General features: G+C 45.0%; 1 protein-coding gene and 1 long non-coding RNA gene across 10 annotated transcripts in view; one reads left to right on the top strand and one right to left on the bottom strand.

The window, feature by feature from the left end:
* Positions 1–14389, top strand: part of LOC137839769 (uncharacterized) — a 203226-nt gene extending 188837 nt beyond the window's left edge. Inside the window, exon 2 of the long non-coding RNA XR_011085968.1 lies at positions 12912–14389. This is a non-coding gene — a long non-coding RNA (uncharacterized lncRNA). The remainder of the gene's footprint in view (positions 1–12911) is intronic.
* The window catches only part of LOC125989970 (1-phosphatidylinositol 4,5-bisphosphate phosphodiesterase delta-3-A-like), an 89802-nt gene that overhangs the window by 57225 nt on the left and 16635 nt on the right, over positions 1–15942 (bottom strand). For 5 of the 9 annotated variants that reach the window (XR_007488758.2, XM_049756496.2, XM_049756498.2 and 2 more), the window contains 3 exons: positions 15854–15942; positions 15005–15134; positions 14679–14904 (listed from right to left, as the gene is read on the bottom strand). The exon at positions 15854–15942 ends at the window's right edge or, in 4 of these variants, runs on beyond it. Coding sequence is in view for 8 of the 9 variants with exons in the window: in XM_049756496.2 (XP_049612453.1) it covers positions 14679–14904; positions 15005–15134; positions 15854–15942 (445 nt within the window). In the remaining variant the exon portion in view is untranslated. Of the gene's footprint in view, positions 1–14678; positions 14905–15004; positions 15135–15269 lie in introns of all 9 variants that reach the window. The other 4 variants (XM_049756500.1, XM_049756499.2, XM_068649201.1 and 1 more) reach the window with 3 other exon arrangements.

Raw genomic sequence — 15942 nt, 5'->3', positions numbered from 1 at the left:
AGTTGTTTCGTGTGGCTTCCCTAATATACAGGCGTAGACGTAGATCGTGACATAAAAAACAATCAAAGGACTAGACGTAACACGTAGAGGAGTACGTACCTTCGCCACCATTGTTTAGTGTGGCTTCTGCCACGTAGATCGGGACAAAAAAACAAAAAAAAACAATCACAGGACTAGACGTGTCACGTAAAGGGGTATGTACCATCGCCATCATTGTTTTGTGTGGCTTCTGCCACACAGAAACATAATATACAGGCACCCGATGAATCAATCAGAGGACATTACGTTTTACGTCGATCGGGGCGGTAAACCAATCAGATGACTGGATGAAACATGTAGAGAAGTACGTACCTCCACTGCCAATGGCTTCTGCTATACAGAGACGTGATATACAGGCACCCGTTTGCTTACGTTTACGTTTGCTTACGAGGCACAATCAGAGGACTGGACGTGACACGTAGAGGAATACGTACTATGGAGTTGTCCATGGTTAGAGGCACTGAGCAGGTGTGGGCATATTTATTGCCCCCCCCCCGGTTTGCTGCCTGTATATTAGCGTTCACCGCAGTGGAGAAGAAGGCAGCCTCCCTCTGCCTTTGAGTCAGGGATACATCCTAACTTTGTGCCAATTTACCACACAGCAGCTCAGAGTACCCACTTTTTTAGAGTTCTTGGATGTTGTGCTGGAGAGAACTCCCGCTGGGGACTCCATCGTTGGGGTACTTTTAAATGTTCCCGTGGGCAAGGACAGGGGGATCTGTAGGGACGTGATTGGGACGACCACCCCACTGATCTGTGTTCTGTTACTGGACGTCTGTGCACATCACGGATTACCCATAACAAACACCCTGTTCAAACATAAGGGTGTCCACCAGGGATGAGAATGGCAAATGTGAAAAAATACTGAAAAGTAGCCGTGGGTCTGGGCCGATGATATATATATATCTCGCGAGATGAGCCGAGAGGACCGGCATGTCAACTGACTCCGTTCGTTATTACGTTCTCATTACTCTGAGGATTGCATCGACTCTAATCATGCCTCCAAAGGAAGAGACTGGGAGCAGTAAAGCCATCCTAAAACACAAAGATGCTCCTAAAGCAATGCGACAGTGAGCACCCGGCGTGCTGCGGTTGCGCGATCGGACCAAATTAAGCTCCCTGCGCATTGAGGTCCACTTAAATTTTGGAAAGTACATTAGGTCTTTAAAAATATTTTCAAAATTTTAGCGACGGCTCTGTCACAATAATGCGACCAGCGCGGTGCAGTTGCGCAGTCGGCGACGCGCTACGGTTGGACGTTCGGCGGTGTGCTGCAGTTGCGTGATCGGACAAAAATGCCCAAATGAAAAAATGCTTACAAATGATGTTTTTTGTGTTTGGAACGGATTAAATTTGTTTCCATTATTTGTAATGGGAAAACATGATTCGGAATTCGAACGATTCACTTCTCGAACAGCCTTCTGGAACGGACTGTGGTCAAAAACCGAGGCTCCACTGTATATATGTATATCATTGAAGATTTATTCTTTAACGATATCATGACAATAGCCTAACATTAGCCTACATGTAACATTATGTTACTTTCTAAACACACATGCTTGTAAAAGTACAAATGTACATTAGCTAAGGCTAACGTTGCCCGCTTCGCTACCCCCCCCCCACATATATAAAAAACAATTTCACAATGGATTTACACGGTTCACAAACGTGATACTTTTGACGGAAAAAAACACGGAAATCCGCGGATCCGCGGAAAATTCTCATCCCTGTGTCCACATGTGAACTTGGCACCAGAACACCCTCGTCAGTGACTTTGACTTTGTAGTTGTGCTGTCGGATTAGCGGCCGCACGTTTTGGCCACTTGGGTAAAGAAAGGGGCGATGCTGTCAGCTGATCACCACCTGGTTGTGAGTTGGCTCCAATGGTGGGGGAAGATGCCGATTCGACATGGCAGACCCAAACGTACTGTGAGGGTCTGCTGGGAACGTCTGTCAGAATCCCCTGCAAGAGTTTCAACTTCCACTTCTGGGAGAACTTTGCCCACGTCCCAGGGGAGTTAAGAGACATTGAGTCTGAGTGAACAATGTTCCATGCCTACATTGTTGAGGCGGCCAATCATAATTGCGGTCATAAGGTGCTCTGTGCCTGTTGTGGTGGCAACACCCACTAGTGTAAGGGGTGCAGTTAAGATGAAGAGTCTTATCTGGCCATTTTGGCCTGTGGGACAGCTGACGGGTACCAGATGGCCAAGTAGGATGCAGCTTTGGAGGTTGCTAAAACAAAAACTTGATCTTAGGAGGAGTTCCATGAGACCATGGAAAACAACTTCAAAGCAACATCAGAGAAAATTCTGGTCCACCATCTGGTGTCTCAGGAGGGAGAAGCAGAACACTCTATATAGTGGAGATAGGGTGCTACTGACGTCGACTCTGGCTGTCGTAAGTTGTTGAGCAAAATACTAGATTTAAACATTGTTCACTAACACTCTTCAAGAATTTTTAACTCAAACTTTCAAAAATAAAATGAAACTTTTTTAGATTGTTTTGCACTGATTTAGAATCAGCATTTGCCCTTGCACAAATACTTGCACTTTAAATACTTAACATTACGTATTTAGTGATATTTATGAAGAAACCCAAACTTTTGTTTGATCTTAGTTTTTTTTTTTTTTTAAATATCCTCTGATTTCTCGTTTCAAAGCTTCATAATATATGGATCACACACACACTGGATCCAATGCAATGTTGTAAAACCACAAAGCCACTAAAATTTTAACCAAAAAGTAAACAAATATTCAAAATATACAAAACACAATGAGCATCATGCAGGGCAGCGTGGGTCATTGGTCGAGTGGTTGTCTACCCACCCGGAGGTTCGGGGTTTGAGCAACAGCCATTGTGACCATGTCAAAGTATCCTTGCTCAAGACACTTAACCCACAGTTGTTGCTGATGGTACGTATGTCATTAGTAGATGAATGAATGAAGCGGAGTGAAGCGCTTTGAGTATCAAATGTAAAAAAGTGGAGATAGACGAGTTAGCATATGCTTACAATGCTTTTACTTTAAGGGAGGCATTGGTACATCTTGAATATGCAACTCGGCTGTTCTAAACAAACCCTTTTAGCACTGCCCTTAAACAGATCAGTTTCCCAAACCATGCACAAAATTGCATGTGTGGTTGCTTTGTTGATAAGGAAATTAATATGAAAATATAAACATGCTTTGAATGTGATTTTTGTTTCTAACAATGGCTTGAATCAACACAATACAGCATTCAGCAATAGTTGTCATCGCCCATCATTCGTTCATTTCAAACCCCTTGATAGCGCACTGCCCATTGCTTGTACAGCCTGGAGAAATTGAAATCTTGCTCATCGCTGATTGCACCGAGGTTTGCAGGGAAAATGTAGGTGAGTATAGAAAATGCATTTTTAGAGAAAAGCAACATCTCTTTTTAAGTTTCAGACAAGCTTTTCAACTCCCTCTTTATGTAAAGGTGTCATTCTCGTACCAAAACTCCACACAGTGACTTAAATGCTTTCTAAGCATGCAGTTTGAGTACAGTTAACACTTTCTCAAAATCTGGATCATTCAGAACTTCTCAAATTTATGGGCCAACAAAGATGCCTTCTGGTTTTTGCTTTGCTTATTTTGGGAAACCTGTTGCACAGAAAGTCAAACCCATTGGAATTACTCTTCTCTTGCTGTTTAAGTCCAATTTTATATGAAGTGGTGGCAATAATACATCGTTGGGCTCAACTAAAAGGAACGTTTTAATAGTAGCGATTGGAATATTTCTTGCTTGCCAGTCTCTTCTGACATAGTGTTCTGCGTTTGGTGAATCTTCCTTGCATTCCATATAAAATGCTTATGACTAATGTTAGGGTTGACAAATGATTAACTTTGTTTACCTTTCATCTTTCCTTGACTCTGGAAAGTTTCCACATTCAGTTGTTGAAACTTTCCAAATGGTGTGGAAACATTCTTGGTTAGTTAGTTATCCAAAATGCTTCAATAGTTTCTGTTTCCACAACCTTGTAAAACAAAGAGCTGGGACCCCCTGCACTGATTAACCAGTTGCTGAGGTGACCACCAAACATGTCCACTCTCACCCCCACCCTGTTTTCTCAATAAATATGCTCTTTCAAGGGGCCTAAGTCAGACTTCGGTCGAACATGGCTGTATACACAGTGACGAAAGTTTTCTCCACTTGCAAGTAATAAAAGTGCATACTGTCTCCCGTGTAGTTCTTGCAAATAGAATGAGCACCACTCTAACAATTAAAGTCTCCACAATGTCAGATTTGTATTCACTCCTGTATACTGGAGGGCTATTCAATTACAAATTGAGTTGGGCCAAAATTTCAAACCTGTAACGTAGCTGGGGTATACGTACACATTTAGCGCCCAAAAAACAGACAGTTTTCATTGTCAATTTTACGTCTCAAAGTTGAAACGGACATGTTTTTTTTCAAATTGGCAGGATGATGAATGAATGATGTGCGACAGAGGGTGGAGTGGATGTATACAGAAGGTCGGTTGTGCAAGAATGGAGGAAAAATGTTTACAGGAAGTAGACTTGGAGATAAAACCAGCAGAGGTGCCACAGGGAGAGCTGCAGGAGAAGAACAGCCAAGAACCCAGCCAAAGGGTGATCGCCAAGTCCGAAAGACAGCTTACTGGAAAAACAACAGCTCCCACCAAGTCAACCCCCACACACACCAAATCGCCCCTCACCCCCCCTCACTTAAATGGAATCAACTCTCATCGAACTTGCCCACCCCCATGGAATCATCACCCATCGAACTCGGCCCCCACCGGCATGTGCAACTGAATATAAACTGACCAAGAACTTTTGTCGTCGCTTTTTCTGAACAGGGACTTTCTGCTCTTGAGCATTGTTGGAAGAAAAGCCAAGCTATGTATAGTATTTTTCCTGAAAACAGCTTTCTTAACAAGAATTGTGATTGAACTAACCAACCCGTTTAAGTCTAATTTTTGTTTCGTGTTTTATTTTTTTTCCTAAAACTGAAGAACAAAAACGAGCATGCAGTGAGTGAATTGGATAAAAGGTGATTGGCTATAGGCTCTTGCCATGAAGCGCAGCTAGCACGCTTCCCAAATTGCGGACCAAATCCAACACACTCTAGAGTGGAATCAGGCCGCAGCAGCACAGTCAGAGGTGCAAGGAAATACGCGAGTCAAAATTTATCCTACTATACAGTACATACTTCATATTGATGATTAAGATTGTTACTTTACTGTAGTTATTTGTGAGAAAGCATTTACCTCTCTTTGTTCAACAAATGATATAAAAAAATAAAGGTTTCTACTTGTTGGAATAATTTTAAGTGAAGCTTTGACCTGCCAGACCTGGAGGCCTCGCCTTTACGAGTTTATCTTTCCTTTTATCTAGGTTTTTCCTTTTTAGTGATAGGGATGTCTTTTGATCCCTGTCAGCCATTTGTATCCTTCCTGTCCTTATGTTGTCTGTGTGTTTTGGTTCCCGTAAGAGGCCTTCACTAACAATGAGCAGGGCTTATTTGCATAGGTGACATGGTCTTTGTTTGATTCACAGGAACTTCATTCGTTTTCATTTAGATATAGGTTTGGTTCATAGCTTGTAGTTTATCAGACCTGTTTTTCTTTGTTAAAGGTTACATACAGTTAGAAGTAGTTGCATAAAAGTTATCCCATATTTACTCAATGTTTGTTTAAGGAACTGCATACCGGTTACCTCAAGTTTGCTTAATGTGTGTTGAAATGTTTAGGACAAGTTACTTATTATTATTATGTGTTAATTACCAAGTAGATAAAGTTAGCAAAGGTCTAGTTGCATTTGTTCCACAGCAAAGCGGCAATCAACATGCTTCAGTCGAGAACGAGTCAGCCAACTGTGAGGGAAGACGGCTGGGGACGGCCTCTGCGGGGGGTCACGAGCCAACAGCGAAGTGCTAATTCACACCACAGTACATTCTTTTTCTAATCAGCGTTGCTACAGACACAATCCCCCCTCCCTTAGTGTAGCAACGCCTCTGTAACCAGGGCAACCATAACATTAAAAAGAGGGGCACGTGGAGTAAGGTCTCAGAACTGATGGAGGTTGTAACTGAGATTGCTTTCTCTATCGTTCTCCTCGCGAGTAAACCTGTTCTGGTTGTCTTCTCCTCTTCATTCCAGCGAGTGATTTAATGTCTAATCGTATTTAGACCCAACACTACTTCACGAATTTCACCTATCACAGGTTCTTTGCCGAACGTAACCCCAGCAAAAAAACAAGGAATTACTGTATCTCAAAACCTTGATATGCAAGAGAAAAGTAAAGACGTTTTTAAATCAGCTTTAAAGGGAAATGTGCTTTCGGCAGTTTGCAAACATATTTTTAAGGTTGTGTTAAACTTATAATCATATTAATATAATATCTAGTATTGGAGTGCTCGTGTGGATTGGTGGGTGGCGAAGAATGTGCAGGCAAACTGCATGAACTTGTTTTCGTTGAAGTGTTGTGTATAGGCCCAGACAGGGAGTACCGGACGAGAACACCTCAAGGTCGTTGAGGAACGAGAACAACAGCACGTCTATGTGGCCCGGGCTTCACGGGAAAATCCAACCACCTGACCTCAGCGATAGCACCGACACGGGGAGGAGATGGCCATCGACCAATCATCTCACAATATTTTGCATGCATTAATATCCATATTGTGTTTCTTTAAAACCGGGCAACCCGGAAGAATGTGTCGTCTTTTGGTGGTCACAAAAACGCACGAGTTTTAGTGTGAGGGACCCGGGACCCAGGCCTGTATTAGTGCGCTTTGTCAGGAATAAACAATTGGTAAATTTGGTCTGATTGATCTACTGGTCTTCTCTTTGACAGAACGAACTCGCAAAATTGTTAGGTGCGCCAGTGTGTGGATTAGGACATAGCAATTTATGTGTTAAGTGTTGATCGCAATTTGGAGTCAGATCAATAACTAAAATCTGTAACCTAACAATTTCTTGGTGACCGCAGACGTGATGTCAAGAGAAGGGTAATTGACAACTCGTGGTCTTTAGCCAAGACACCGGACAGTGTCACTGTCCGGTGTCTTGGCTGTCTCCCGGTCGGCGAACCGTTTGGAATAAGCGCACAACCATCAGACTCATGAACACACTGAGGAAAACCACTTGAACATTCCAAAGTCACCATGCCACTTGGCACTTTACTCTTGCACCTTATATACAGTTACCGTATTTGCCGGTGTACAGGTCGACTCGGTGTATAAGTCGACCCCCTAAAATTCGACGGAAATTTACGATTTTATGATATATCCTTTGTATAAGTCGAGCTCAATTGTTGCATTATATTAAACTTCAAAATTCAATATGCGAAATTTATTGACGAAATGTGTTCAAATTCCGGGAGGCCGTGCGCATGCGGCTGTTTATAAGCACCGCGGAGGAGATCGCGGCCGGCGAGCTCGCGCACGCCGCCCGGCACCAACGGGAGGCCGGAAATAGCTCCAAGCCGAGCGGATCGGCACTTTATAAGCACCGCGGAGGAGATCGCGGCGCCTCATTCGACTTCCAGCGGCCGGCGAGCTCGCGCACGCCGCCCGGCACCAACGGGAGGCCGGAAATAGCTCCAAGCCGAGCGGATCGGCACTTTATAAGCACCGCGGAGGAGATCGCGGCGCCTCATTGGACTTCCAGCGGCCGGCGAGCTCACGCACCCGCCCGGCACATCCGGGAGGCCGTGCGCACGCGCCAAGTGGCCGAAAATAGCCCCCGCCGAGCGGATCGGCTGTTTATAAGCACCGCGGAGGGGATCGCGGCGCCTCATTGGACTTCCAGCGGCCGGCGAGCTCGCGCACCCGCCCGGCACATCCGGGAGGCCGTGCGCACGCGCCAAGTGGCCGAAAATAGCCCCCGCCGAGCGGATCGGCTGTTTATAAGCACCGCGGAGGAGATCGCGGCGCCTCATTCGACTTCCAGCGGGCCGCACACTCGCGCACGCCGCCCGGTTCAAATTTTCTAAGTGCAACGCACAATGAGATGCATGAGAAACGGCCTTGGTTACCATCACATTTGAAGCGATGAATACGAAGTTAAATTTTATGACTCGGTGTATAAGTCGAGGTCGATTTTTTTCGGTCGATTTTGGATCGAAAAAGGTCGACCAATACACCGGCAAATACGGTATACACTTTTTCACTTTACTTCTATGACCACTGATTGTACTTCTGCTGCTGTGTATGTATGTGTGTGTGGGGGGGTCTGTATTGTCAATACTCTTATTACACACCGTGTGTGTGTGTGTGCGTGTGTGTGAATGTGAGAGAGAGTATTTTATTGTATAGTATTGCACATGTTTATCAGCATGTTAGTGTTTGAATGACTGCAATGTGTAAGTGTGCATTGTCTATGTTTATGTTGTGAATGAATATGTCAGAGAAAGAAATTGTAAATTCAGTATGAGTAAGTTAGCTGTGTGTTGTGTGTGTTGTGTGTATGTGTGTGTGAGAAAGAAAGAGATTTATGTCAATGTCTTATTTAAATGTTTCTAGTTAAACTGCACATTGGAGACTGGTCAAACGCAATTTCAAACTTCTGTGGTAACCCTGTTACATAGGATTTTTGACAATAAAGTAAACTTGAACTTGAACTTGAACAACGTTGAGCTGGTACGACGTCTCCTCAACCCTGAGCTCATCACCGATAAGGTAAGCAGAATACCTGTTACTATAAGTCGAAATGCTGCAAATTGAAAGAGGAAATTTAAGAGGAGACTGTCGTTCAGATCAAATAAGGTGTGCATGAAGTTAAGATACATACGGTGAATAAGTTTGGAACTTACGTGTGTAACGTGTACGGTAAAGTCAGGGACTTACGCGTACTAAGGATAGGTCAGGGACCTAGTGCTTCGTCGTGGCGGACAAGGGTGCGGTGACGATCGTATTCAAATAGCTGGGGTTTTTCAGAGATCCTCGAGGGGAAGTGAGGCCTCCTCAAAAAATATCCGGTGGTAACAGTTCCTCCTGTGAGAGATCAGACCGCTAAAATATCCAAAATGAACCAAATTGGGGGGAGAGTGTGTGTGCGCGCAGAGGATCCTCATGAGTGGGTGTGTATATGAGTGTGTGTGAGTAAGATGTGTGTTCTATGGAAGAAATCAGTAATGGAGAATGTTTAGGAGGCTTTTGAGCGATAATAGGGAAATTGAGAAGTGGACAATGGTGTGTTTAAGTTGGTTAGAGAAACTAAGATGAGCAAGGTGTGGCAGTAGAGAAAATAAGGCGTGTGACAGAAAGTTACTAGAACGGTGGCTTGATAGGATGAGAATAAGAGACAGCAAATGAGCGTGCCTGCACTCGCGCGTAGTCGCGGGTCTGGGCTGTGCGCGTGGGCCTGTGCTATGCTCGTGCGGGCGGTGGGCCGGCATCATGATTGTTGCAGGAAACGGCCAGCCTGTAACCAGTCAACATTGGTGCCGCGACCCCCCCTCGCACGTGCTATGGCCCGGGCGGGGCAGGGACAGTGTGAGTTTCTCAGTGAATGTTTGAAGCAGTGAGATTGAAGGAATGTATATGCTGATGTGGAAGCGCAAATTGTGAGTGGTATTGACCAATAGAAAGTGGCAAAGAAGCTACATGAGAGATGGATTCGAATCCCTTTGTCTGTGTGTGCGTGCGTGCGGATGCGTGTGTGTGTGTGTACGTGCGGTTGTGTGTGCGCTCGGTGTGTGTGTTTATGTGCACACCCTGTGTGGGTGCAGGCGTGTGAGGAGGAAGACGGCATGGATCAGAGAATGTTCAAGAAAGGGGGGCTAACTCGTAAATAATGAGGAGCTATTGGGAGTAATCTGTTTGTCCTTTCTTTAAGGTTAGGTTAGGTTAGCAACACGAGCGATTTAGAGGTTCAAAAGAAAGACAGTTAAAAGAAAATAACATTTTTGATTTGGACAATTGCAGGCTAACAAGAGCATGAGAAAGAAGGGTAGATAAAGCAGTGAAAATAGACAAGGAAAGAAATGAATACAAGGGCATTTATCCATCTTTGCATGATGTGACACACCCGAGTGCCCCGACACTCGGAGTGAGCTATGTTGGACCGCCGCCGTACGGTGACCCCGGAGTAATGGCTCCGGTGGTGACGTTGGGTGGCAGGATGGTAGTGGATGTCGAGGGCGAAGGCGAAAGGGCGGATCAGAGTATTGTACAGTTGATTGAACAAGCAGTAAATAAAGAGAGGCGACGGGCCCGGGAGGGGGACACATCCCGCGTGGACACATCCCGCGTGGACACCTCCACCCCCGGTCCGAGCCCTCAACCGTCCAATGTGACGAAAGGAGAAAGCTGGCATAGACTGCCGAGAATGAGGAGCTAAAAAAGAAAATTGATCAAGCCGATGAGCAGCGTAGACAGGAAGCGCAGATGTTAAAATGGGCAACAGAGAGGGGTGCCACACATTTCGCTGGCTCTTGCCCCAGGACACGAGGCCAGACAATTGGGCTCAATGGTCAAGCAGTTGTTGCAACAGACCGATTGGCGGAAAACTCACATTCCTAATTTGTACTGGTCTGAGTCTCAGAATGCATACCAAATTAAACAACCCATGGCAGACACAGGATTGCTGGAGATGATGTTGGTGTCCCGCACAAACGGTAGGGAGTTAACTGATCATGAGGACGCTGAAGTAATGCTGGCGGCCTTGCCCGACACACTGTGGTCCCAGGGTCCATTTGATGTCGGGTTTTGTCATTCGGTGGTCCCTATTGATCTCCAAATGGATGAGACGCAGCCTATCAAACGGCCTCAATATCGTTGGCCGAAAGAGGCGGACCAAGGCATGGAAGACACTCTGTGTGGCCTCTGGGACGCAGGGGTGTTGGAAGTGTCCGACGGCCAAATCGCACTCCTTGCTGTGGCGTTACCAAACTGGGTGGAGCTTGGGTCAAGGTGGACAGGAGCTTCATTGTGCACTGAGTTTGACAGAACTGAGGAGATTTGATAAAAATTTAATAATGCGTAGAGCTACAGAGAAAAGGATCATAGTCAGAGATTGAACAGATTTGGATAAAACAAATAGGCTAAAACGGTAAGAAACAAGAGCGAGATCTGATATTTTGGCTCGTCAGGCTTAAGAAGTAGAAGTCGAGTTAGATACATTTTAGAATAGGACATTTGGACTGAAGTGGATTCAGTCAAGAGGAACAGGGGCATTTTGGCATTTTAACAGGAATTGACAGCAAGGGAGATTGAGGATAGAAGATCTGGACAGCAATGACGTAAATTACATTAAAAACTGCCCATTCTAGGGAGAGGGCTTGGCGCTCCCTGTGTGGAGCTGCAGCTTTGCAGAGGGGGGCAGACCGCGCGAGCGAGTGGATGAAAGGAGTGGAAATAGGTGACGATTTAAGGAAGCAGGGAGAGGTGCTGGATGGTGTGACAGGCAGGATTTTTAGGAAGAGAAAAAGGGGCGAGTTAGACTCGCCAAGAGGGGCAATAAAGAGAAGCAGACTGAGAAACATATTTGAGCTAGACAACAGGAAAAAGGGGGAGAGCCAAATGATGATGTAAAAATCCAGAGGAAATAGTCGGACCCATCTTTATTGAATTTAATTAGGATAATTAATAGAGATTGAGTTTGTAGGAGTAATCTGAGGTTATGGAGGCTCCCCTGACACGCGGGTCCCACGGTCGTTCCCCCCCCCCCCCCCAGATAGACATATATGACAATTTGCGATGAATCTGATGGGCGAGTTTATGGAAAATTGAATTGGAGATTTTACAATAGGTCATGTTGACAAGTATGTCCAAATGTGAAGAGTTACTATTAGGAGTCAATGTTTGCCTGCACACTAACATACTAACTTTGCTTAGTGTGGGAGAGCTGAGTCATAGAGATGGATGTGTGTGTCTGCGAGTGTGTGGATGGGTGCGTGCGCATGTGATCATCTATGACTGTGTGTGCGCAGTATGATTGGCCAGAGAGGTCTGAAGTTGGGGTGATGTGTTTGCAATTGAGGATAAAACTCCTCTCACCTGAAGGGGTGGTACAGACTGGAGGGTCTGGAACTGGTAAGTGATGAGTTCTGACCGGAACCATGGCTCAATGATCAATCAGGGGCACCATCGACAACAAAACGGTGTGATGGAGAAGGCCCATTTCAGTGATATGGTCAGACAAGACAGAACTAGTATCGAACAGCAAGACTTTGGACGATTTGACGTGTGACGACTTTGAGCTCCCCCGACGGGGTGACGGACTAGGTGGACAGTGACCAATTGTTTGACGCTTGAACGTGTTTGCGACAATAGCACGCTCTGCTTTGTTTTTCTGTGTGACTTGATTTTTTTTTTTCCAGCATCAGCCACCAGCCAAGGAGCGGATTGCGCGTTGCTTGCGTAACTTGTTTTCCTTCTTGCAGGTTGTCGATTGCATTCGTGGAAAGTTTGTGTTGGATTTACAAGAATATGTTAACCCTTGCCCTTTTGGTTTTTATGATGAACTTGTTGATGACGTGGTTTTCAGGACATGATCCGCGGGCGCCAGGATTCATTTTATGACTGTTTTTATTTTGATACTTGATGTCTGTTTTTGTGTGTACAAATGTCCGCTGTCAGCCGGGCTATAAGCTCACTGACAAGAGTGCGATGATTTTTGTTTGTGATGCCGAGTGTGTGTGGTGGACAGTCAAGTTTCAAGGACTTGGGGTGATGGTCCCGGGGCCCAGATGGTAACTAGAGGTTCCGCGGGCCTGGCTACAATGAGTGTGGTGATGAGAGGGGACGCTTTGCAGGTTCCTTTTGATACGTAATGACACATTGGGTGAATGTGTCAAAGGGGGGAGTGGTAAAATAGAAATGGGTGAGTAGGTTTCAATTTGTAATTGTGATATACACAGTTTTTTCCAAATTCACTTGTTTTCAAGCTTTAACAGGACATGCCAGAATTCACCCAGCAGTGATGGAAGGAGCAGAGGAAGACCAGTGACATCCGGTTGTGGTGTGGAGATGACAAATTATAGGATCGCTTGCCGAAGAATGCATCAGGTATCTGTGCCCTCGTGTCGTTGATAATGCCTGTGGTGGTTGTCCCCATTGAAATACAGAATCTCAATTGGAACCTGGAGTCCCCACTGGGGGGGCTCCTGAAGCGAGCCAAAAGAGACGTTTTGCCCCCGTGGTTGAGCAACGACGATCCAACATATATTGACACTATAGGAGTGCCCCGGGGTGTGCCAGATAAGTATAAACTCGTTAATCAAGTGTCCTCGGGATTCGAAAGTATCTTCCTATGGATCACCCCCAATAAAAATGTAGACCGTATTAATTACGTTCATTACAATGTCCAACGACTGGGTAATTATACAGCTGAATCATTTGCCGCAGTTCATGAACAATTGGCTGCAACGTCGTTAATGGCGTTCCAAAATAGAATTGCGTTGGACATGCTATTGGCTAAGGAACATGGTGTGTGTGGAATGTTTGGTGATGCATGTTGTACTTTCATCCCAAACAACACGGCACCAGGAGGCCGACTGACCAGGGCGTTGGAAGGACTAAGGACACTGAACAAAAAAATGAAAGATCATTCAGGCGTACACACCGATATTTGGTCTGATTGGATGAAAACGTTCGGAAGCTGGAAAGGGCTCATCATGTCTGTGCTTGTTGCTGTAGCTATTTTTACTACAATTATGATTTTATGCGATTGTTGTTGTATTCCATGTATTAGGTCACTCACTGTCCGGTTGATCGAGAAAACCGTTGGCCCGTTGCCACCGATGGGCCAATATACCCTGGTGACTCAACATGAGCAGCGGGGGGAAGGAAGGACCGACAGCGCGCTGGTAGCTGTTTGCTAGAGTAACGGGTGATGACCTCATAAATGAGGTCATGAGAGGGAATAAAGGGAAATGTGCTTTCGGCAGTTTGCAAACATATTTTTAAGGTTGTGTTAAACTTATAATCATATTAATATAATATCTAGTATTGGAGTGCTCGTGTGGATTGGTGGGTGGCGAAGAATGTGCAGGCAAACTGCATGAACTTGTTTTCGTTGAAGTGTTGTGTATAGGCCCAGACAGGGAGTACCGGACGAGAACACCTCAAGGTCGTTGAGGAACGAGAACAACAGCACGTCGATGTGGCCCGGGCTTCACGGGAAAAATCCAACCACCTGACCTCAGCGATAGCACCGACACGGGGAGGAGATGGCCATCGACCAATCATCTCACAATATTTTGCATGCTTTAATATTCATATTGTGTTTCTTTAAAACTGGGCAACCCGGAAGAATGTGTCGTCTTTTGGTGGTCACAAAAACGCACGAGTTTTAGTGTGAGGGACCCGGGACCCAGGCCTGTATTAGTGCGCTTTGTCAGGAATAAACAATTGGTAAATTTGGTCTGATTGATCTACGGGTCTTCACTTTGACAGAACGAACTCGCAAAATTGTTAGGTGCGCCAGTGTGTGGATTAGGACATAGCAATTTATGTGTTAAGTGTTGATCGCAATTTGGAGTCAGATCAATAACTAAAATCCGTAACCTAACAGCTTCAAATATCATTTGGGGACACAAGAAGCCATCTCTGATTTCTTTTTTTTTGTTGGCCAATGTAAATGTGGGGTAATGACCAAACTTGAAATGTTGATGAACGCACATCGTATGACTGAAATTTTTTGGTAAGCATACCCCATTCATTAAGTTCATAGGTGATTATGAGGCTTTGGGCATGTGTGAATGAAGAATCCTCTCCTTGGTCGTTGAGGAAATCCCTCAGATCAGCAGTTGAGAGGACACATCCATTAGAGGAATAGAGCATAAAGATGGCATCCAGCTCAGGTCTCCGCAATAACTCTCTGCAGAAAACTTCAATTTCCCCATGGTCCAATCGCCCATCGGCTGAGTGATCACACTTCTGTCAAACAATTATTTGATGCAGACGCAACTGTTAAAGATTTTGTTTTAAAAATAAAACAGATGTCAAGTTAAATAGTAATGACAGGCAGGTCACATACCTGGAAAAGTTCACAGGCATATTGGTCACTCAAGTCAATATTGATCATTTGTAGCAATGTCTGCACTTCATCATAGCTCATCTTATCATCATGATTCTGATCAGCACGACTCAGGTAAGCCTGAATCCAGGTGACATGTATTATCAAGGAAGTTATCGCACTCCAGTAAAATAAGTATTTTACACAGCCGATGATAATATTTGGAAAGCTTGTGTTGAATTCAAAGTAACAAACACTTACGGTCGTGTAATGTACACCAACTCACCACACCATGCCAAGACAAGATCCATCCATCCATCCATTTTCTGTACCGCTTAGTCCCCACAGGGGTCGCGGGCGTGCTGGAGCCTATCCCAGCCGTCATCGGGCAGTAGGCGGTGGACACCCCGAACCGGTTGCCAGCCAATCGCAGGGCACACAGAGACAAACAACCATACGCACTCACACTCACACCTAGGGACAATATAGAGTGCTCAATCGGCCTACCAAGCATGTTTTTGGGATGTGGGAGGAAACCGGAGTGCCCGGAGAAAACCCACGCAGGCCCGGGGAGAACATGCAAACTCCACACAGGGAGACAAGACAAGATCTGTAACTGAGCTTGGTTTGGACACACAATGATCTCGTGGATGAGTTTTAAAATGACATAAGAATCGCGTGAATATTAATCTGTTTATGAATGGAAAATTATCAAAATAATAGACAAACACAAATGTGTCTGCATAATTTCTCACTATTTGGGGCTTTGTGATTTTATAGCGCAGATGAACAGAAAGTTGACTTAATTTTGATTGTTTGCATGTGGCATACTAAACCCAACTAGAATATTCTACATTTATCAAAGGATATTGATCATGTTTCTCCTTCTGGGTCATGTTGCAAATTCTTTCCTGCAGTGTCCGGATGCCGCGGGTCCAATGATAAGCCTCTTCGTGGTT

The sequence above is a fragment of the Syngnathus scovelli genome, chromosome 20, assembly GCF_024217435.2.
Source record: "Syngnathus scovelli strain Florida chromosome 20, RoL_Ssco_1.2, whole genome shotgun sequence".
NCBI classification, from domain to species: Eukaryota; Metazoa; Chordata; class Actinopteri; order Syngnathiformes; family Syngnathidae; genus Syngnathus; species Syngnathus scovelli.
Note: the sequence above shows the minus strand (reverse complement) of the source record. Positions and strands in the feature narration are given on the sequence as shown.